We start from the raw sequence: 22654 nt of genomic DNA, 5'->3' as shown, positions 1-22654 counted from the left end.
TCTAAACAAGAAAGAAGTGTGGATTACTACATGTGCATACCTTCCAACTCTCCCAGAAAACGCCTGACCGAGCGTTTGTGATTCAGGTTATGTGCCAATTTATAGAGAACCGGCAAATAGCATGCCGATGTCGGGGTTGAACCAGTGACCGGCACTGTGAGGCACAGGTGGCAACCTTAAAATCTGTGTGCTCATATCAAACGAGAAATTGCAAATTAGAATTTAAAACATTTAGCAAATTTCGAAGTTAGCAGGCTGGCAGGTACGCTTGCGCTATTAGTATGTGCTTATAATATTAACAAGAGTCAGAACAATTGCATGTATTTGAAAAAAAAAATTATTATTAACAGATGGGCGTCCAGGTCATCTTACTCGTTGCGATCCAGTGAGCGTAGCTAAGGCATATCCAGTGCGGGCATCTGCACCAGAGCTGTTGCCAGGACCCTCGTCTGCCTAGCCACGACCACCTGCATTGCACGGCAGTAGTTGATCTTCCCCTCATAGGATCACCACTGAATATATTGCAGTTGGGGAAATCCAAATGTGATAGCAGCAGCACAGTATAGTGAGGCAAAGCTGAAGACTGGAGTTCCTCTGTTGCTGTATGCATGGAATGACAATTTTGTAGGCTTGTCTGGCTAGTTCGTGCTGTTATTCGTTCACTATGAATCGGAACAAACTGACGAGGACGAAATGAGACAGAGCGACACACACATGTGCTGTGCATGTGTGTGTCGCCTTCTTGTCTTGTCCTCATTAGTTCACGCTGTTATTCGTTCACTCGAGAATGACATGTGAAGACAAAAGAATCCAGAACGGTCAAAGTCTCGGAGAATTCAGCAAGAGGTTCTTAGGGGAAGACAGATTGGCCACATCGCAACAAGAGAGCTGTGTTGGCAAGAAGGTAGTAGTGCTTGACTGCTAAGAAGTGGCACGACAACGTCAAGGAACATCTCGACACCAAGGTAGAGAAAGGACGCCTCTGTATATAAATATGGCTGAGACCATTCGCTGGCCAATAGACTGCCAGTCAAGCTCTAGTCTGGCTGAGTGGTGCTGGTTGTGCAAGCTTTTACAACAATAACTGTTAGCATTTCACCAGAAAACTCCCCTGAATAAAACAAAGTGCCAACATTCTTTTATCTTGCCGCCCGAGCTGCCGAGCAGGTCCACGCCACCCAAAGCCCCTCCATCCACGTGTCACTGCCGCTTTTGATAAGTAGCGCTGACCTTTGATGTGGGCCGCTGTTCCCTGATTCATCGCTCACACCAGTTCCGCTTCTGCAGTTTCTGGTTCCGGAGTTTCCGTTTTCGGTTGTTCCACTTACTGGATTTCCTGTTCCTGAATTTTCACTTGTTGCATGCAGGGAGGTATATAACCTCCTTGGTGGCACGCTCGCTCTGCTATGCAGCAGTGATGTCGCTTCCGCTTAAAACCGGAAACTATGACTACGTAATTCCGCTTGACGCGGGACGCTGACGGGGCTAGGTCACTGGGGGGTGAGCGAGGGAGGAGCGCGAAGGAGGAGGGTAGGTAGTGGAGCCACGTGGTTGCGCACGCGCCGTCTCCATGGAAACAAGCGCGCGAGCGTCCGCGCGGGGCCGATCGCGCCTTTTGTGTTGAGTTGCGTCTACGCCATGACACGTGCTCGTACTGCGCTGCGGATGGCAATGTATACAGGCAGTCTGTCGCGCAAGTTCCACTGCCGAAGTTTCTCTTGTGTGTCGTGCTCTGTTACGAAGTCTGAAGAAGGCATCAGTGCAAGAATGAGGTTGCCTTACGTCTAATGGATTTCGCATTACGTGATTTGAAGGACCTTGGGTGGTTAATTGTTTGTCTGCAGTGAATGGAAGCGTGCACACGCTGCGGTCGGCAAATTTGTGCATGGGGTGTTGGTTTGTGTGGCAGTTGCTCCCAAAGAACCGAAAACACTTTTTTGTGGAGTACATTACGTGATTAAATGTTCTGCGAAATATGGATTATCTATGAAAGCTTCACAGTACGGACGGACGAGCGCTTGTTTATACATTGTGAAAGTTACATCTGCTCTATTTTCATTGCCAATGTGCTCCAGTAGCAATAGTCTCTGATATTTTTTGTATTTAATCGCATATAGTATTTATTCGCAACTGTTGTAATAAACTACATGTAATGTTCGTGAACACAACAATAATGTAACTGCATAATGAAGGCACATGTTATTTCGCACACGCCCTCCTGATGTGAAGGCCTTTAGCTTCACATTTCAGATGACGGCAAATAATGATGCGAAACAATATTGAGAAACGGCCGGACATGAAAAAACGTCAGTGATGCGTCTGTGAGTTTGAGCAGCAATGTTTGTTTTTCTTAAACCATAACTGCACCTTGCCCTCGTGAACGCTGCTTCGTCATCACACTCGTGGCAGTATCTTCTTGTTGTCATTTTGACTTTGTATACTTAATCGGCACACGTTTGAATAAACCTTCAGTTGAAAGAGCGCTCGTTTCTTCCCTTCTGGCTTGCCTCTGTCCTATTGCGCTGTAAATCTGTTCCAACTCGCCCAGTTTCACATTCTTATTTGGGAAAAGTGGTTGGCCTATTTATTGCAGCCGCTAATCCTTCCCTAGACGCCTTTTGAATGGAATGATCAGGGGGGGGGGGGATTAGCGATGCACTTTGGTCAAACAGCCTCTTTTCTCTGGTATATGCATGCCAGTTCTTGATTGGCTGACGCGACCGGCAATTTTTAGTTACGCGGTATTACTGACTCGGAGATCCGCTGATGGTTGCAGAAGCGACGACCTTGATGATCGCCTTTTCTGCAGTTTGCTTGAGGTGGGTGATAACGTTCGTGTGTGACACGACGGTCACCATCGTCCTAACACAAGCGCCTACTGTCGGGGTTATAAGGTAGGAGAAAATGCGAAACCGTTAGTTGTGTTAGAAGTAAACGGCAAACATATAAACGCCGAAAAGTCCAACTTACTTTTGCTACGATGAGTTTGATACCTAAATTTCTGATTTAAGCGCGGTATACAGCGCAAAATACATAAGCGTTTTTGATACGCTGGAGTGAGTTTTCGGTTGCCGATATATTTCATCAAACCAATCATTAGTTAAGGAATGTAGTTGAACTTTTTTTTTTTCTTTACTCAAGTAGCATTAGTTTTTACACGAATGTACTCTCGTGCTTAGCAATAAAGATTCTATTTTTCCTGGATATTGAATGACGTTCCGGGTTTGTGAAGTAAACAGGCCTATTCGCGGTAATCTACTCACTGTCTCGGTAAAACGGCAAAAGCACCTGCCCGAGCCTAATGAAAAACTACATTTTACCTTGAGTTCTCCGGGCACGCCGGAATCCGCCGTGACCATTGCGGTGTAGCGGTAAGCAAGGCCTGGAACCAGGTATGCCACCTGCAGCGTGGTTGAACACAGCACATGTGCTGTGAGACCAAAGGTTCGTCGGGAAAAGGGGCCAGCTGCAGGCATGTGAAAGGGGAACTGAGGTGATTTATCAACTCCCCCTCCCCCACGTAGAAAAAAAAAAAAAGAATAAAGTCACAGTTTCTTCCGAAAGACGGCGCATCGAAAGCGATATCAAAGTCTAGGGCTCGTAGTTTTATGTCGGGCAGTACAAATTCGCTTACTAACCTAAAGCGTGGTGTCGACCACGCGTATTTGTGATAGTAATCGAATGTTTAGGTTAATAAGCGACTATAAGAATAGTGCAAGACACGCGTGGTGCTTGGTTAGTATACAAAGAACACTCGATGACCGCGGACATTGGCGCTCAAATGCCGGGCATGTTGAGAAACGCCGGCAGAAGGTAGCGCGCGTGCTTGTCCCAAAGCGAACGTTCCCCGTCGCCGCTCCAAGTGTGCCGCGACGCCGGAACTCGGCATATCACGGGACCTCTAACATTGGGCGCACGCGAAAGCCAAGCCCCCAGCCTTCTCGGCACCCGCACCCGATCACGTAACCTCCAACACAGCGCGTGTAGTTCGCGCATGCGCAGTCTCACCCGGGACAGCACGGCGGCGGCAAGAACGCGCCTCGAGTGTCCGGATAATTTCTACTCTAATAAATGTTTGACATTTCGGTTTGTGCGAACATAAGAGCCCTACAACAGGCCTTGTAGCTCACGCAGTAGCTTTGAAACTTCTTGACAAAGACGCATACCTGCATGGTGGGCTTGTGCAGCCGGTACTGGTCGTCACCGTGCACGATCATGGTGAGCCGGCTGAGCGGTCGCGACGACTGCAGACGCACGTGGACGGCAAGCCGTGGTCCCAGACCCTGCACCTGCGCCGACAGCTGGACGAGCACGGGGCCCGTTTCTCCGGTGCAGTCGGTGGAGCGGGCGGGCGCCGCAGCTCCCAGCACGGCGCGGTGGTAGTGGCGCGCTGCCGTCAGCCGCAGGCGCTGCAGGTCGCGCAGGAAGCCCCGGTGCATGGCTGCGAGACACGTGCGGGTGCTTCCGTCATGCAGTTACTCATGGAGGAAGGAAAAAGTTGGGAGGGAGCATCGCGCAGCGTGATTGAAGCCAAGCGTGCCGTTCCAACACGTGACAGCCACGTCTAACGCACGGTAAAATTTAGGGCCCATTCACACTTGCGACTAGACGACGCCCCGCGACCGATTGCGACTGGCGACCAGAAAACTACATTTGTCACAAATGCGACCGACCAGTCGCTAAACCGAAATGTCTCGCGATATGCCGTTCACGTCTGCGCGAAATGTCATCGCCGCGTAAAATAAGCGTCAGCGTATACGGACGTCCTGTTCCTTCGCATCTGATTGGTTCAGCTGTTCTGCGACTGCGGTCGCGCCACTGAAAAATCGAGCAGTGAGCGACTGGCCCGAAACGGTCGCATTTCGAGAAAAGCGGCCATTTGAGACTACCTGCGACTGGTCGCTTTGCGACTAACTTGGTCGCGCGACCTCGCCAAGTCGCAAATGTGAATGGGCCCTTAGGGCTCCCGCTCTGCATGCAGCGCTGCGGCAGGACCCCCGAACAAGTGCACATTGATTAAAAAAAAAAAAAAAACAGTGCCAAACGTTTCGGCAAATCTCGATTCTTGCTCCGTGATCTCGACCCAAGAGGTCACGTGTTGGGCCGACACTGTGCAAAGGGCTGGCTTCACGGAGCGTTCGCTTGCCAAAGCTGGCTGCGTGACGTAATGCTATCTACTAACTTTTTCCTTCCTCCATGCACTTACTACCTCGAAAGACGCGCAGTGCGTTTGGCGGTAAAAACGGCAGCCAAGTAGACGCACCGTCATGGTCCGCTCAGTCGGCTCTGCCGCAGTCGGTGAAACGTTCTGGAGCGTTGTGCCAACACACATTAGCGTTCCTGCTGAGCCGGCTGTGCCGTGAGCTGTCTTCGTATTCCCTTCCTTCGTGCATCGTCTTTTTGTTGCCCTAATTTTCCTCATCAGTGTATGAGCTGTGCGCGTATTTATTCAGAGACACCGTGGCGCATGCAGTGGATAGTAAACGAAAGATATGTTTTCATTTGGCGCTGTCAAGCGCTGACGATATTCCGTCACTCTCATCTCGTGCCCCATCGAGGTGGTGCCTCACATCGCGCCAGCGCTGTGATGCTCTGCCAGGGCGCTGCTCCTGTTGCACAACAGCAGATGTTTCGTCATGTGTCGCCTCCGCTTATCGTATTGTAAAACACAGTGCGAGGAAATCGAATGCAACCCTAAGCCTTGCTATCGCTTTCGATGCTTTGTCTTCGGGCAAACGTTTTGAATGAATGAATGAATGAATCAATGAATTTCCAACGTGTCAGAATACAGCATAAGGGGTCATGTGACGTTGCACTTGGAAAAACCAACCAGCCTTATTCGAAGTTTGGACAATGCCGTCCTAAAGCTACAACTCCCCGAGGACACTATATATAGTCCTTACAGGACAACTTAAATGATGAGATGACCGCGCATTTGCATAAACGGTTTCGCGCGCGTGATAACAGCAGTGAGCGTGCGACCCAGAGACCCTTTCTGCGGTACCCAGAGAAAGGCGCACAATGCTTCTAGGCTAGCACGTATAATTTTTCGTGTAACTTACGGCAAGCTTGACTTGTAAAATTGTCATTATGTGCAGGGAGAAAAGAGTTGAAAGTCGGCAGGCTTTTGTTTTAACGCACTCCTGCTACTTGCGATTGCCTTTTCTGCACGCTAAATGTAGCAGGCTGTGTCAATGGGCAAAACTGGAAGCCGTCCAGGGCCTACGTTTGTAAACAACGAAAGGGTTGCATCACGCGGCAGCAAACTCGCGGATCAGTCCTGCTGCTGCATTGTGGCTTAGTAAACATTCTTGAAACTTGCCACGTTCAGTATTTAACTCCATGACATGACGTCACGGCTATCTGGTGCGGGTGCCACTCGTCTTTCACTGTTGCCTTATTTCTGGCTTATCAAGCCTCGCATCATGGTATTAGAGTGACTTTGTATTGTACGAGAGTAATTTACTAATACAGCTCAACTTAGTTTAAAGTATAGTTCAGTAAAATGTGTTGCTGAGCGAGTTGGTCTAAAAAATTAATTTCTGGGGTTTTACTTGCCGAAAGCACGATCTGATGATGAGACACGCTGTATTGACGGGCACTCCGGAAATTTTGACCACCTGATAATCCTTAGCGTGCACCCATCGCACGGTACGCGGGCGTTTTTGCCTTTCGCTCCCAACGAAATGCGGTCGCCGCGGCCGGGATTTGATCCCGCGACCTCGTGCTTATAAGCAGCGCAACGCGCCATTGCCGCTAAGCCACCACGGCGGGTCAAGGCGTGTTGGTTGAATACTTAGGAATACATATTAGTGCTACAATGAAAGACACGCTTAAGAAGGAGGGAGAAGAAAGAAACAGAGCGCGTAAAATGTTTCTTTAACAAAACGCTCCTTCGAAATATTCCTTCAACATATGTGGCAGGCGACTTGTAAGGCGGCTTTGCCACCATAAATGTCTTCATGCAAAAAAGCCCGCTTCTGGTTTTCCGTCGGATTTCAAGCGGTGGCCGCATTGCAGTAGGTGTGTACATGCTTAAGATGAACAAAGCGCGACCACAGACACAACACAATAAATTGACGAGAGTTCCTGTGCGGAGCATTAACGCTAAAGCCGTGGAAGAAAGACGCTTGTTTGATTTTGCTGACAGCCTTGTAAAGGGCAATCAGTAGCGGGTTGCAGGCTTCAGTCAAGCTGCTTTTATCCTCGGCCTCCTCCATCAGACTGATCGGAAATAAAGAAATTATTATTATTATTATTATTATTATTATTATTATTATTATTATTATTATTATTATTATTATTATTATTATTATTATTATTATTATTATTATTATTATTATTAAAAGGACGATACAACAGACAGACATTACGGAACATGTGCTGGTCCAGAGTTTTTTTCTGATGCGTAACTCAAACCTCATTACTCTTCCGCACGATACGCGCGCCATAGTGTTCGTCGGGCATTATTAAGCTCGGAGAAAGCTGCGCTCATCGAAAGGTGGCTGTTGGGAGAGGTTAGACTGATATGTGGTGGCGTGACGATCGCCTGCCGTGTGGCTGACGACGGCGACGAGCGCGCAAACCTGGCTCGCGTAATGCCGGAACATTTTGCGTCGTGCCTCTTGAGCATCCCAGTGAGGATTGTAAAGTAAAGGGGAAGAACGTGATCAATCTAGCGCTCGAGCACGTGACCACGCACCGACAGAGTGCTCCCTCTCGCGCATCGTCTGGTCCACGAACAGCTTGGTCTTCTTGGGAAGGCTCCAGCGGGGAGCGCCCACAGCGCCGCCTGCAGGCGCCTCGCGGGACGAGGATGGTGACTGCAGCAGCTGTGCGTTTCGCCGCAGGATCAGCACCGTCAGGCTGCCTCCTGCGGTCGACAAGGACTTGTAGCGCTTGCGTTGCGCCCACGAATGATATCACAGAAAGAGGGGCCACCATGCACGGCCATGAAGTGGTTATGTCGCCTAGGTGCAGCGTTTGTGGCCGGCTTGCAAAATGCAAAGCAATACGCAGTGACACTCTTTGTAAAAATGGAGGGGTCTGGACGCCGACCAAAAGGATTTAAAAGCGTTTTGACGTTTCGGCTCCTCACTGGAGCCTTGTACACAACAGATTGTGAATGAGGCTCCCGCGGGGTACCGAAATGTTAAAACGCTTTTAAATCCTTTTGGTCGGTGTCCAGGCCCCTCCATTTTTACTATGTATTATCCCCGACCAGACGGGCTGCCGTCATACACTCGACTTTAGTCACAATCTCTATGACCGTGAAAATGGGAGAGCGTGCCGGCTACCGATGGATCGATATTATGAGCGTCCCCTGTGAAACGGGGTGGTGGCAGATGCGCCACTAAGCTCATCGCATTTACCTTTCATCGGCACTTAATTTCGGTATTTAGAAACTACGGTTTGTGTTAACGTATCGTTGATCCCGAAAGAAATTCATTGGCCTAAAATCTATCCTTTATGTTCCCTGCTTTGCGCCACCAATACTCCGCTCGTTCCTTGCTATCCTTTACCGCAGACTCATTAAGCTTTCCTAAATTACTATCCCTAAATCTCATTACATCGGGCATGCTCACTAGTCCTCATTAACCTCTGGATGTATGCTGTGACACGCTAAACAAAACGTGCCTTATGGTTTCCGCGATATCTCCGCAAGCTACGTAAGTATTGTCCTCATCGGCAAATTTTTCTTCTATCACCTTCTTCTCAGACATCCCGACTTCGCTTCGAACAGTAGTGCGCTGCCCTTTGAATTATCGTAAATCTTTTCTGCATTGATTTGATTGTTTCCTGTTTGATATATTTCCATCGCTGGCTTCTTCTCCATCGCGCCTATCCACTATGCTGCTATCTAGCTTCACCTTGTCCTTGTTGCTTGTCACTGTCCGCCCGGTTAACGTAGTACGTACTGTTTAGTTTCCTTGTTCTTTTGCTCCACTGTGAGTCGACGTTTCTTTTTCTATATAGGTGCCTAAGAACTTTAGTAGCCAGTCTATTTTCCTTCATATTGTTCAGTCGTTTTTCGAAGCAGATTATGCTTCGTACCTCCCGTACTTCGAAGGACGCCCAGCCCATGTCCGCCTGCACTGGCTTAGTTGGTGTTTACCCGATGCGCTTCTAAAGATAGCTTTCCAACCGCCCTTTTAATAATCTCTAGTCCAGTTTGCATTTCTGATTTTAACCGCAACACCGAGTTTGCATATGTAAGTCCAGAAAGCATAACTCCTGTCCACAAACCTCGTACAACCTCATACTTGTCGTGCGCCATAGCGCTCTATGTTTCATTAAGGATGCATTTATTTTCCCTCTCGCTTTGAGAGCTTGTCCCTGCTTTTCCATGTAATCCTTCCTTCCCCTCGCTAGACTCCCTTGTGAGCGGTTAGCACGCTCTCCTGATATGTAACGTGGCCTTCAAGATGCGTAGCCTCCTCCGGGCCTGACGCCTTCGCGATGCCGCTGCAGACGGAGCGATACGGCATAAGTCTATGAACATTGTTAGTGTCGGTTCACGACTGCACGGAAGCCCGTCAAAAACACCCGCTGTTGTCCCTAACTTTGCGTCATGTTGTTTGTTGTTCCTAACGTGGCGCTAACTTGACTGTCTCGAATTAGGTAGGACCAGGACGTTAAAGATGGACCATTATGGTAGAATTCAACAACGGAGAAAGAAGAAGAGAAGAAATAAACTTTATTATAACGTGAAATGACCGCGCTCAACAACAGAAGTGCCACTCCGAAAAGGGCGCAGTGTTTACTTCACTCCGTTTCTTGTGTAAATGGAGTCTGAATATGTGCTCTAATGGCGGTGTGAGATAGCATCGCCTCATTTGCAAAATAATCCGTAATATATTCTTTCTCCGTCAGCCTTCCCTTTCAGCAAATGAGAACAACAGATCATAAAGTTTCATACAGAGATCTTATGAAGGTTTGCTTCCTCCTACGTATATAACTTTATGGAATCATTGCATGAAATATATCGTACAAGTCACGACCGCGTTCCTGCAGTTTCTTTCTTTTTTTAACCTGTGACTTCTTGAAGGATGTATGTGCGAACGTAAGCTCATTCCCCCTTAGCAAATACAATAAAAGCCATTGCTGCACGGCCGTTCCTTGACGTGCTTGTACGATCGATAGAGCACCGTCTTCCCTGTATATTGCTACACTTCTTCAGTGACACAGCCTCCGACACCAACAACATTGTACACAGTCAACTCATCATTGTTCATTTGTCATCTCATGAAAGTTCCAGAAAATAAGAGGCACATGATGAACAAGAAGCAAGACGTCAACATTAGTGAATCAGGTCAATAAATGCATATGCGAGGACACTCTGCCTTCGCTGACCAAGTTTCAAGACCTAAAACGTACATCTCAAGTTGCTCATTTTCATATTGGCTTTTGATAAAAACTGGCGCTTCGAGTTGAATCAGATTATGCCTATTTTATTTATTAAGGCGAAAGTCTTAGATTGCTCAGGGTCGAAAAATCTGATGTCCGGCGTTATGGCACCGAAATTGTGTGCCACCAAAAAGTGGCTCCAAAACCTACAACCATTGGTGGGAGTCGAACCGACGAAATTTTGTGTTAATTAAGGCGAAGTTAATTAAAACACAGTTAATTAAGATATAGTTATATAAGATACTCGAACCCACGGCCTTTGGTGTTAATTAGGGCGAATTTAATTAAGGTAGCGTCAGTTAAGGCACGCGAACCCGCGACCTTTGGTGGGAGAAAACAAGTAATAGGAAGTAGCAACGCATTCGAATGAAAATGTCATAGTAATTTAATGAACGTCTCGTGAGTGCGCAGGCCTTCATCCTCTTTAGCGTACGCTAAAGCGACTGTCAACTTTTTTTAAATTAGCATTACGTCCGCCATTGCACTTTAGATAGGGGGCGTTTCCCTCAATTCGACGTTTCTTTTTTCGTATGAGGAGCGGGTACGAGAATTTGCAAAAGGGAGCGGCGTAGGAGACTGCTGACCGGTGCCAACCATGACCAGGGCGTTGTCCTCCCTCCCGAGGCGGCCAAAGTGGATGGCGGACACGGCGTCCCGCGTGTTGAGCACGTGCGTCGGCGCCCCGTCGGCCGCGCCGTGCAGCACCACGCGGCGGTCGGCGAGTGCCACGGCCGCCGCCTGGCACACGCCCGGCCGGCACACCGCGGCCACCGCCAGCGGCTGGGCTCCCAGCGGCACGCTCCACACGCACTGACCCTGCGCATGCGCTGCTCCCGCGTTAAACCGCTGCACTAACGTTAGCAGGGACATCTTAGAGAAGGTACAATGCACTGTTGAGTGCCCTCGGTTGGTGGCTTCCGACCCGAGGCGATGGCGATGCTTATATACGCGTGTTCGCCGACGATCTCCCCCAACTTATAGACGATTTTATATTCGATTCATGAGCGCCGCCATCTTGCGCTGTTACACAAACAATTTCCAAGTTTTATGAGAAGTGAACTAACGTAACATGGTCATGAAAGACACTTATACAACTATTTTCATGCTCGTAAATCGACTTTAGTACCGTAAAACAGCAGCGTTAACAGCCCAAGATGGCGGCACCTAAGCGCTTCTGTAAAATAGTCTTATTGAATAGCACGGTATGCACGATGAGATGCTGTGCTTGGCGCGTGCGTAAAGTATACAGGCTTGTATAATGGGTGTTTCCTGAATGAACGATACGTTGTTAGTCGGCGCTCGTATTGTTGTTCGCGTGGCTTCTTGTTGTAGTTGTCTAGTCTCCGCGGTGTTAGGAAATTTATGGTGTACCCCGCGTGTAGAAACTCGATCACGGGGCTACACCGATTGCTCTGGGAGGAGCTAGCATGTTCGGCTGGGACAGGCTTTCTCGGTTTCCAATCTAGAGAGGGCTCGGCATCACTGCAAACCGAGTTGGAGCGCGGTGGGAACCAGTCGAATGTACCACTAGAAGGATGGTGAAGCAGGCAAGTTGCAAGTTATACATTGTAAGCAGCGCGCAAATGGACGACATAGGGAGAACACGCGTCACCGCTCGTCCTGTACTTGTTCCGCCTGATTCGTCCTCGTCAGTTCGCGCTCTGCTTGCAACGAGTCATTTACTAATTTACTTGGAACGACATTTATGATTGGAATGGAGACGTTCTAATTTACACGCACACGTGGATACTGCCTATGTTCCTAACGCGGGAAGGTCAAAATTTGGCTTCTCCGCACAAAGACTGTTTTTGCGGAGAAGCTACATTTAGAGGTGCCCGCTACAATAGTAGCAGGGTCCTGAAGTATTGAAGGACCCCTGGTAGTAGTAATTGGTTGTTTATTTACATAAACAGATAAATGAATGAAGGAAAAAGAAAGGAAAAAATTACTGCTGACTGCAGTAAGTGTCTAGCGCAGTTTGCTGACACCCGAACAGCAATCAGCAGTAAGGGGGCCGTTTAGGCTGTAAAATGACAGGGAGATAGTATAGAGTAAAGAGGAGGATAATTTATTGGAGGGAAGGGAATGAGGTTGGAATGAGCTAGTGAAGAAAACTATTTACACATGTAAAACTGAGCGTCTAGGTAAAGGTTATACATATTTTGTTTGTGGAGCGACTCCCTCGAGAGAGTTTGTCACCACACTGGCGCTATTAAATCTCGTAGAGCAGCCGGGTGGTGAGGCCCCAGCCGGGTGGCAAGTCCCTCCCTCCCTCCCTCCCTCCCTCCCTCCCTCCCTCCCTCCCTCCCTCCCTCCCTCCCTCCCTCCCTCCCTCAATTAATTGGCGCGCCAATAGTGAGCGACAATATGAAACTCGTCGTTTCCCATAGCCCACTAAAAAAGTTAATCAGTGGCTAACGTTGCTTAAAAAGGGGGCTGATTTAAAATAGTATTCATTTGTCTTTGCTTACAGCGCGCGTGCCTAGATCTAACTTCGTCGTTGTGCTCGTGAAAGTGGCACTTTGTGGATAATTTTGTTGTCTATAGAATAATCAATGGACCCGCACGCTCTTCGCCAATCACTGCGTCCGGGTTTTGAAACATGAGACCTACATAGGGAAACTTGCAACTGGTATGACGCAAGAAGATGAGGATGATCGGATAACTTTGTTTCAAACCATAAAGTTTTCTACGTAATTCTTTGATCTCTCTGTCTTTCCTATCAATAAAATCTCTCTCTTACTAGAGAAAACTTTCGCTCTAGTGTCTACGGGAGCTACAAGTGTGGCGGTCCAACAAACATGGGAACGGCGAGTGTAGTGCATGGAGCCCAGGCGGCTTTCAATGTGTTCAACAAACTACTGCGCTATAAACCCAACAATCGCAGTGATTATGCATGTGCAGGGGAACTTGTTGCCTTGGTGCGTTTAGAAGACTACGATTTCTCGGAAGTTCATCGAGACGAAGCGTAATGAATGACGCCCCCTTAGAAGAACGACCATATATACCTTGATGGAGTAAGCGCGCAGGCGTCGGTCGGCGCACGCGGCCACCAGCTGTCCCGGCTCCAGGTGGCAGAGCCCCACGGTGGACGCCCCCGGCTGGGCGAGCACGCGCGACGCCTTGTGGCCCCGCTTGACGAGGTGCAGCCGGTCGTCCCGAGTGGCCAGCGCCACGTGGAAGTCCACGTCGAAGGCGCCCTGCGCGTCTAGGCAGCACACGGCGCCCGGAACCTGCAGCAGGCAGGTATACACACGGCCACGCACGCGTTTCAAGGAGTATATTACACTAACAGTTATTAAGGCCTCAGATGGCTCGTGGGTCGAAAATTTGACTGCCAGGAAATTTCAATGGCACCAAAAGTCAATGGCACAAAAATTGGGGGTCTAACCCTCGACGTTTGTTGGGAATAGAACTCACGACCTTTGGTGTTCATTACCGTACAGTTAATTAAGGTAAAGTAAATAAGAAAGAGTTAATTAAAGCACTCGAATCCATGACCACTGTGGGAGTCGAACCCATGAGCTATGGCGTTAATTAAGGCGAAGTTAATTAAGGTGCAGTTAATTAAGATATAATTGATTAAGGTACATGTAATTAAAATAGAGTTGATTAAGGCACTTGAACCCAGGACCTTTGGTGGGAGAAAACAAGTAATAGGAAGATCGAGCGTCTGTCCCTGTCCACTTGGTCTCTTCCTGCACGTAATTCCGCTCAACGACACTGCATGATGCACCAACTGGTCCAACAATCTATATATATATATGCTTCTGAAGTAATGGGAAGTAACAACGCATTGGAATGATAATGTCAAGTAATTTAATGAACGCCTCGTGAACACGCAGGCTTTCGCCTTCATCGTCTTTAGCGTATACTGAAGTGACTGCAACTTTTTTGGAAATTTGAAAAGCTCTACCATTCGGTTCTCGCACGTAAAAGATAAAAGACTGACTCTTAGCAGGCACGGAGGTTGCGAAACAGTTAAAGAACTATTTTAATCCATACTCGCACCGCCTCTGTCAACATGTACTGATAGAGGGGCAGCTCCTGTAGTTTCTTTTATTTTTGTTTATTAGTGTATGCGTGCGCCAGCACTCAGACCTCAGGGCTGTGGCTGGGCACGGTAAAGAAATGTTTGAAATAATGATTATTATTGTTATTATTATAATTATTTTATTATTATTATACGTCTTTCTATATTGTGAATTCACCTTGCCTTTTGTTGATTGTAAACTGTTCCTTTTCATAATTGTCGTTTGCTACGTGTATTTCATGTTTTTTCCCTGTATTTGTATTTGTATTTCTTGTATTTTTTTCTCGCGCCAGAACGGGTTGAAACGACCCAGGACCACCTTAGGGTTGTTCCTGAGTAAGCTTAATAAACAACTGATTAATTAATTAATTAATTAATTAATTAATTAATTAATTAATTAATTAATTAATTAATCGATTGATAGATTGATTGATTGATTGATTGATTGATTGATTGATTGTATAGGAACTTGCCTGCACGGCGGCAAGCAGCGTGAATGCGTCCGGCTCGAGCACGAACAGGCGTCCGTCCTCGGTGGCGAGCAGCAGGCAGCTGGCGGCGTCTTCGTCCGCCAGGCTCTTCTTGAGCACGCCCAGGGCGGTCACCTGCCACAAGCACAGTCGGCATCAGCACGCCTTCGCTGTGGGCACCTCGAAGTGGCACGTGAATGCATGCCATACAGAACTATTTGCTCATAAGCTAATTGGTGGGTGTAACTACTCAAGAAAAATGATCACCCTCTGGGGCTAATCTTGTCCCACAACAATAATCATCTACCTTGCGTGCACTTCATTATTTTAACGCTGAGCTTCCACGTCACCAGCGGCATGCGCGTATCAGCGCGATATGGTGCTCCTGACGGTGGTGATGGCAAAATGTTATTTTCTCTAAGGTGCGGGCACGCTTGACTTTCACGCGTTCCCTGATATCGTTTTTCCCGCGTGGCTCGCGTCTCCTGCAATCCGGCTTCACCACGTGTCTTTGCGCCGGAGGTGGTCGGGGTTGTTGCGAGACTAGCACGAGAGATGGCGCGAGTGTTGCGCTGCCGACTAGAGAGCCTACATACGGGACTATATGCGTATGTAGGCTCCCTAGCTGCCGACGATTGAGAGAAATGGCAGAAAAGCGGTGGGCAAGGAGAGTTTTCAGTTATTTGTACATGAGGAATGTTGATACAAAATGGAGGAAGCTGACCAGAAAACTGTCAATCAAATATTTGGACTGCAGGAGGGGTGCAGACCAGGAAACAGCGGTTAAGAAAAAGGTTAAGGAAACAGAGAGGGGTCTGTGGAAAGCAGGGATGCGGACGAAATCAGCACTGGGAACATATCGAACTTTCAAGCAAGAAATTGCCAAAGAAAATATCTACGATAATTCTAGGGGAAGCTCTTTGTTGTTTGAAGCCAGGACGGGAGTATTGCGGACTAAGATGTACCGAGTCAAGTACCAAGGTATAGACACGTTGTGCTGTGCGTGTGGAGAAGAAGAGGAAACGGCTGAACACCTCATACTTTTCTGTAAAGGGCTTAACCCTACAGTGCAAAGCAACGGGGCTGATTTTTTCAAAGCATTGTGGTTTAGGGACAGTGAAGGCAAAATAGACTTTAAGCGGGTAGAAATAACCAAACAGAGGTTATCTGATTGGTGGATAAAATCAAGGCAGGGGTGAAATTTCACCCACCACAGAGTACAAAATATGTTAATAGTCAAGGCTAGGTGGCGTATGCCACCGCCCGGTTTAAAGGGTTCAGCCTCATCCATCCATCCATCCGACGCGACCTAACGGTGGGGTTACTCGGACGCAAAAGGGCGAATGCTGTCTAGCTGCTCGTCTTTGACTTATGATCGGCGAGCGGCGCGGACGTGCCGCACGTGTGCCGACACGCTCTCTGCGAGACCGTCTCGCGAGGCTTGGGAGCGGGGCACCTGAAGACGAACTCGAACGTTTGAACGCGCCACCGTCGCGTGTACGGCGTGACCGTACACGCGAACGACTAGGCGTTGATGTCCAGCACGGGGCGAACATATTCGCTAGCTATCCGGTCGCGGTGAGTCGGACTTCCTCGATTTGTCGCGCGCCCATCGGCATGTTCTGCGAAGTAGGCATTCGGCTAGCAGGCATTAGTGTATGAAAGGTGTAATAAATGCCCTTTTCATTGTTTGCACTACTGTGTTGTCGTTCCTTTGTCCCAAGAACACGTGTGAGACCCCACAAAGGATGCGATCGGCCCTTGACCGAAGTGATATGGACGAAAGGGAAAGGGGGAAGAGGCGTAAGGCAAAGCCAAATTGGGTGTCCGACATTACTTTTCCGAATATTACACAGCAGGCTCGCCCCTGACGGGCAAGTGTAGAGCGCGTTAATTAACAGAAGTGTACGCAAGATTGGTGACGGTTATTGTTGGGGGACAAGACAAGCTCCAGGTAGGGTGTAAAGAAGGTTTAATATACTTTTTCTGTTATCGCGTAAAACGGCGGGAAATCATATGAAGAAGAAAAAAAAAAGACAGGACAACAAGGAGCGCCACCAGCAACTAAGTTTATTCAGGGTGTAAAGTTCACTTATCAACGAACGTTCAAGCGTTCGCAAACCACATTGCGCATTCAAATGAGGCTCTGTAACATAAGAAATCAGACTACAAATATGCGAGTTTGTCCCGACAGAGATTAAAGGAATTGGTGTTCACCGCGGCGCAGAGCCACCGGCGTATCACTCACACCAGCCGATAGAAACGTCGAGTTTCTTTTTTTTTCGACGTATCTTTATTTTTACGAAGTATGTGGATGTTAGAAAATGCTTGGCTTCCATGTGGGACTTTGCAGAACGCCCCCATCGGAGTGCGGTCGCCGCGGCCGGTACCGAACCCGCGATTCGTTGCACTCAGCAGCGCAACGCCAGCCGAGTTTCCGCGGTGGGTGCCATGTTAATTGATCCATTCGCAGAAATATTATGCGCATGCGCAAAAAATTCATTTTCCAACCAAAGGTGCTTCCCTGGACGTTCCGCCATTTTCTGAGAAACGGAATGAGTAGTCGTAGATAGACGCTGACGCGCTTCTTTTCTTTTTACCTTGAGACAGCATAAGGGACTGACCAGTGGTGAAGAGCGCGTGTTCTTAGAGGCCGCGCTAATCGCTATCTCGTGAAACGCAAGTGACTCAGCCCAACTCAGCTGGCCGAGAAGCTGTCAAATGTTACCGACAGCGAAATCGGGGATATGCCTTGCTTTCCAACCAAATTTTGTAGTTCGGTCATTGCACAGTAGAGGGCGCGCAGAATTTCGCAAGTCGTCCGTTGCATATAGGCAAATGTGCAGCGATCTTGGTCTTGATAAATATATGTGGATATCACGCAATGTGGGAATCGATGTTATGCGAAGCATTTTGCAAGTAGCTGGCTATCCAGCGTCGTTCGGGGTTCCGCAAAGCATTACCGGCACGGTGGACCGTTTTGCGTAAGCGAGCAGTTGTGTGCGTGACGCAGGCTTCTGTGACGACAACGACAAGGCAACGAAGACGGTGAGGGTGATGGCATGACGAGTGACTTACTGTATACCGAGAAAGAAACGTTACTAGCTGTTCCGTTACGGCTTGGGCCGATACCGGAGGCTGTACAACGTCACACAGCGTCTGAAATCACCAGCTGTCATGAGGCAGCGGCCTGTATATAGGCCATATAAACAGGATCGCCTACGAGTGGAATTTCATAAGCCCAGTGGAAACAGCGTGGGCAGCATACGACTTTGTACGCTTTTTCTCCTACAGGAAAAGTTTCTGCGGTTTTGAAATGCGCAGATGCAAGCCAAGCTACAGCCAGGTGGCTTTGTTGTGCTGCCTTCCCATGCACTCGGTGAAAAAGAAGCGCGAATTATCGTCAAGGATTTCCTCCCATGCAGCCAAGGCCTACGTGAACAAGGTATAGACCAAAGCATGCTCACTGTGTGTATAATTTGAACTCGCAAAATTGCGCAAGGCCGTTAATGTCACTGAGCATGCTTATGTGTCAGTGCTTTTGTTTTATTTTTGAGATAAAAGACCTCTTAGCCGTAGATACGCCTTTGAAATGTATTACAAGTAAGCGGGATTCCTGTCGGCGGAATTTTATCCGTTATTTACTAAGACTCAACTATAACGTAATCGTGTTGGACGTTCCGTTTCTTGCAACTCGACGGTTGCAATCTATTTTTTTGCAATGCTATCACACAAGGTCTTTCGCTTTCTTAGTTAATCCATGGTTGTTTCTTTTAGTGCGTGCCGCACGCAGAGCTCTTTTTTTTACGGTTACTTCATGCATTGAGCAAAATGGTGTTTTCACTTTTGAGAGGTCTGTATAGGGTGTCTCGGTTCATCATTTCATGACCACCCTAGAATTTTCTCTCTTCTCAATGATATTACGATCAATTTTACATGTAACGGGGGGTCTTTTGTTTTAGTTAATGCGTCGCCGCACTTACGCGCAAAATTTTTAAATGCGTCCATTTCTATGCTTACCCAACGGGAAAACTGTCCTCCCGTCCTTCCCGTAAAACGATCGCTTTCAAGATATTAGCCCGCGCGTCTCTCTTCAACGAGGAGTGGCGAAAACACAGTGCGCGCAGCTGTCAGCCGTCGGTCCGCACTCCCTGTCCGCTTCGCAGATCGCTTTCAAGATACGCTCCGCGCGGCCGTGCCATAGTACGTTTGATAGGTCCGTGCCGCCGCCGGGGTCCTTCGATCACGGTTCATAGTGGTTCGACACGGGTGGACAAGACGCTAAAGAGCGATAACGGCTTATGATCGGAACGTCACCACCGCACCTAGCTGGCGCCGCCACCTGCAGTACTCTGCTTGCGCTATCAATGCACCTTGCGCCGTCCGCATCAGTTCGTGTCGCCGCAGCGCTGCCGTTTGTACTGGCCAGATCAAGCGTCATAACACTGATAATGACACCGGGCTGCGTGGAGTTGAGCAAGTGGCACAATGCTTATGCATACTTAGACAACTCCCAAAGAAGGTACTGCGTGATTAAAAAAAAATCTCATATGCCCTTGTACGATCCAAGGTTGCTTAGAGTTTTTAGATCTGTTGACCATATTCTAGTAATATTCAGAGCTAACCCTTCTATGAAGCCTGCAGCATTACATCAGAAAAAGCTTTAGCGTTGTTTGGGCATGGCAAAGGGTTTTATCCTACAGCTTTCTAACAGAGACACCTAGCAAGTTTTAGATCTCAGCCTGACCTTTCCTGAGCGACACATGTGCTATGTATTGTCCATGATTACGCAAGAAGCTGTTGCTTCAGAACTTCTTTTTGACATAGTTGGCACGTGCTCTGAGACCTAATTGCCGCTAAAAGGACGCACACAAAAACAGGAAGGAAAGCAATGACGACGACCCGTTTCATCTTGATTGTCTTCCCTCGTGCCTTGTGTTTTTGAGCGCGTTCTTATAGCGGCAGTTATGTCTCAGAGCTGATGCCGTTCACAAACGTACACAGAACTTGACAGGATGAGCTATATAGCCACAGCCAGCCACAAAATTTTGCGCGACGTGGCATTCAAGGCAAATGTAAATTTCTTCTTTGTTAAGGCATGTCGCTTCTAGTTTATAATTAGATCAATTTGCTTATCGAAAAAATTCAGATTAAAACTTTCACTTCGACGCTTTATATCTGCCTAAACTTCGCGGCAATTCCGCTTTTTCACAAATCCCATGTCCCGAAAGCCTTCGTGGCCGGATGTACTTTCCGTTTACGGTATGCACAGTGGCAGCAGCGCCAGACTAACACATAGCGGTGGAATCAGAATAAATGGGACGCGACGCATATTCGCGCTGATATCTGCGACTGCTTATCGCAGTGCAAGACTGCATGTTCGCTATCTGCAAATGTCCAAGTGCGCATGCTCTGCGTGACGCCGTTGTCTAACTCGAGCGCATAAGCAATGCGTGCATACCAAAGCTCGAGCTCAGCGCGTAACACGCATACGATGCAGTTTCTCACAAAGGCTACTGGAGGAATATCTGGCGCATGCGCATGTCAAAACCGCTAAACAAAGCTGTCTATTATATATACGGTATCTGCAAGTATACCGATTCAGCGAGCATGCGAACGGTGGATACATGAATTTCCCTAAACTTCGTCCCAACGGCTTTGTGGCTTTACAAATTGATCGTAAAAAATATATGGCGTCTTAAATGCAACGTTTTCGAAGCGTTTTGCATGTGCGTACGGTAGAGTATATTGACTTCCTACGTTTATAAAAAAAATGATTGCTTGGAAAGTTCGGCCAATAAAGCATATAAAGGTGCAAGAACTTCTGAAGCCAGCAGCACGAAGATGGGGCAAATCCATGTACAAATCATCATTTCCATGCTAGCTCAGAATGATTGCAGCAGCGGCCTCGAGTAATTTTAGTAGGAAACGCAATGACGCAGTCGAAGAATGAAGCAGGGGTCGTCGTTCGGAATGCTGTCTTATTTTCTAGGCTTAGTCGCGGTGACGCTGGGGTGACAAATGAAAGATTCGCAGTGCAATTTGGTCGGTACAAGGTGACTAAGCTTCTATGTGTCTAGATACGTCGATGGCTTAAGGGGAGAGAGAGAGAAAAAACTTTATTTTCGTGTTGGGTGGTGTGGTGAAAAGGCCCTCAGTCCAGAGCCTCGCTTGCGGCATTCTTCAGTGCAGAGGAGATGCACCTCAGAGATCCATTTTCATTAATGATAAAGCTAACTTAAAGAAGTGTGGGCGGAATATAAAGTTTAACCTTATTTCCAATATGTTCTTAGTTCCTCAATATTTTTTTTCTGTGTCCCCAGAAAACGTGAAAAATAGGTTCGCTTGTGCAAGGTTGGGGCTTCACATTAGGCCTACGATATTGGTATAAAATAACCTATGCTGCTCCTTATATACTATTCAGTGCAAATAAGCTCGAAGTTTATTTTATTTTTGATCGCTCTAATATTTAACAAAAAATAGTTGTTCATCTTGACTATAGTTATCGAAAACATTGATGATTGGTTGCCGTCATTACACATGACCAAAATTGCTGCATATTACAACAAAACCTAAATAATTGCATTCTCTAAATCTTTGTGCACCAAGATTTGGCTCAGATTGAGTTACATTAAACATTTTTGTGCACAAATAGCAAAAACAGCTTAAAATTGAAATAAAAGAGAAAAAAATGTCGCAGTTTCGCCCGAATGGCGAAGCATCGATTGCGATAGCAAATTAGTAGAGAGCTATTCGGAGTAGGGATGGTGGTTTTATCGGCTGCATAAACTTGGAAATATTCGCTTACTAACTGAATTAACAATCGCGGTGTCGGCGCGCACAAGCAAAGATGAATAGATCACACTGAATGACCGCAGACAACGACTGTCAAAACGCCGCAGTGGGCGAAGGCTCGCGCGGTCTATCGCTTCAACGGAAACTGAGCGGCGAATGCACAGTGCATACAAAAGTCAGAGCCGTGTGGAGATAAGAGACGGTGGGGGCGACCGCCAACGCAGGGCAAAGTGCAGGGGTTGTGCAGAGGAGAAGTTGTTGGCAGAGAAGAAGCTGCCCCCCTCCCCCCTCCTTCCCGCGCTGCCTTCCCGCTTTCTTGGTTTCGCGTGGGAGATTGAGTGGCAAGATACGCCTTTGGTGCCGGAGCACAGCGCCGCCCCACCTCCCTCCCTCCCATACCCCCACGGCCTTTCGCGCGATGGTCGCGTTTGCTTTCCGCCGTGCGTTCGCTCTCCGTGATAGCGCGCGTCCCCCGCGCGCTTTCGCTCGGGCATACGGCGCGCGGCGACAATCTTATCGCCCTTGGAATCTATACGGAACCTCGGGCGATGGCGACGGCGACGCCGACGGCAGAAATCCGGTTTAAGAGTCCATATAATTGTTATTGCAATAAAACAAAGTTGAACGTTTCTACACGTTCTTATTACTATTGCAGATGATAAATTTGCATGAAATTTCCCCAGAATGTAGACTAGCTTTTCCAGAAGAGAAAAAGTTCGCATTTTTCCTTCTGCATACGTGATACCCTCAGAACTCCAGCGAGCTTCCTGTAGAACTTCCTCGAAGACAATGTGGCCTTGTTGAACCACAGGAGGGCTATGGAAGGGGCCAAATATCAAGAACAGTGCGTGGAGCTAATCTTGTTCATGGGCACAGCAACGAAATCTTTCTGTCGGGAGAGCAAATCTTGTTTTAATGCGTAGCATTCTTTGGCGAGTACCCCAGCGAT

At 47.9% G+C, this 22654-nt stretch overlaps 1 protein-coding gene across 1 annotated transcript; it reads right to left on the bottom strand.

The window, feature by feature from the left end:
* Window positions 1-351: 351 nt before the first annotated feature.
* Window positions 352-11368, bottom strand: LOC119463909 (Bardet-Biedl syndrome 1 protein-like). Its single transcript, XM_037724730.2, has 5 exons — window positions 10992-11368; window positions 7703-7873; window positions 4167-4441; window positions 3321-3401; window positions 352-467 (listed from the first exon to the last, which is right to left on the bottom strand). The coding sequence occupies exons 1-5, from the start codon at window positions 11275-11277 to the stop codon at window positions 396-398; spliced, it is 885 nt and encodes a 294-aa protein (XP_037580658.1). The 5' UTR covers window positions 11278-11368; the 3' UTR covers window positions 352-395.
* Window positions 11369-22654: the final 11286 nt, after the last annotated feature.

Source organism: Dermacentor silvarum, chromosome 9, assembly GCF_013339745.2.
Source record: "Dermacentor silvarum isolate Dsil-2018 chromosome 9, BIME_Dsil_1.4, whole genome shotgun sequence".
In the NCBI taxonomy this organism is placed as follows: domain Eukaryota; kingdom Metazoa; phylum Arthropoda; class Arachnida; order Ixodida; family Ixodidae; genus Dermacentor; species Dermacentor silvarum.
This window is presented reverse-complemented; position numbering and strand designations above follow the sequence as displayed.

Bases quoted from the DNA above. Each gene is read 5' to 3' on its own strand.
- LOC119463909 (XM_037724730.2), bottom strand. From the start codon at position 11,277: ATGTCCCTGCTAACGTTAGTGCAGCGGTTTAACGCGGGAGCAGCGCAT. The intron at 7,874-10,991 runs GTCAGCAGTCTC...TGTCGACCGCAG, and splicing joins CCTGGTCATGGTTGGCACCG to GAGGCAGCCTGACGGTGCTG. The intron at 4,442-7,702 runs GTGCGTGGTCAC...CGTGTCTCGCAG, and splicing joins CGAGAGGGAGCACTCTGTCG to CCATGCACCGGGGCTTCCTG.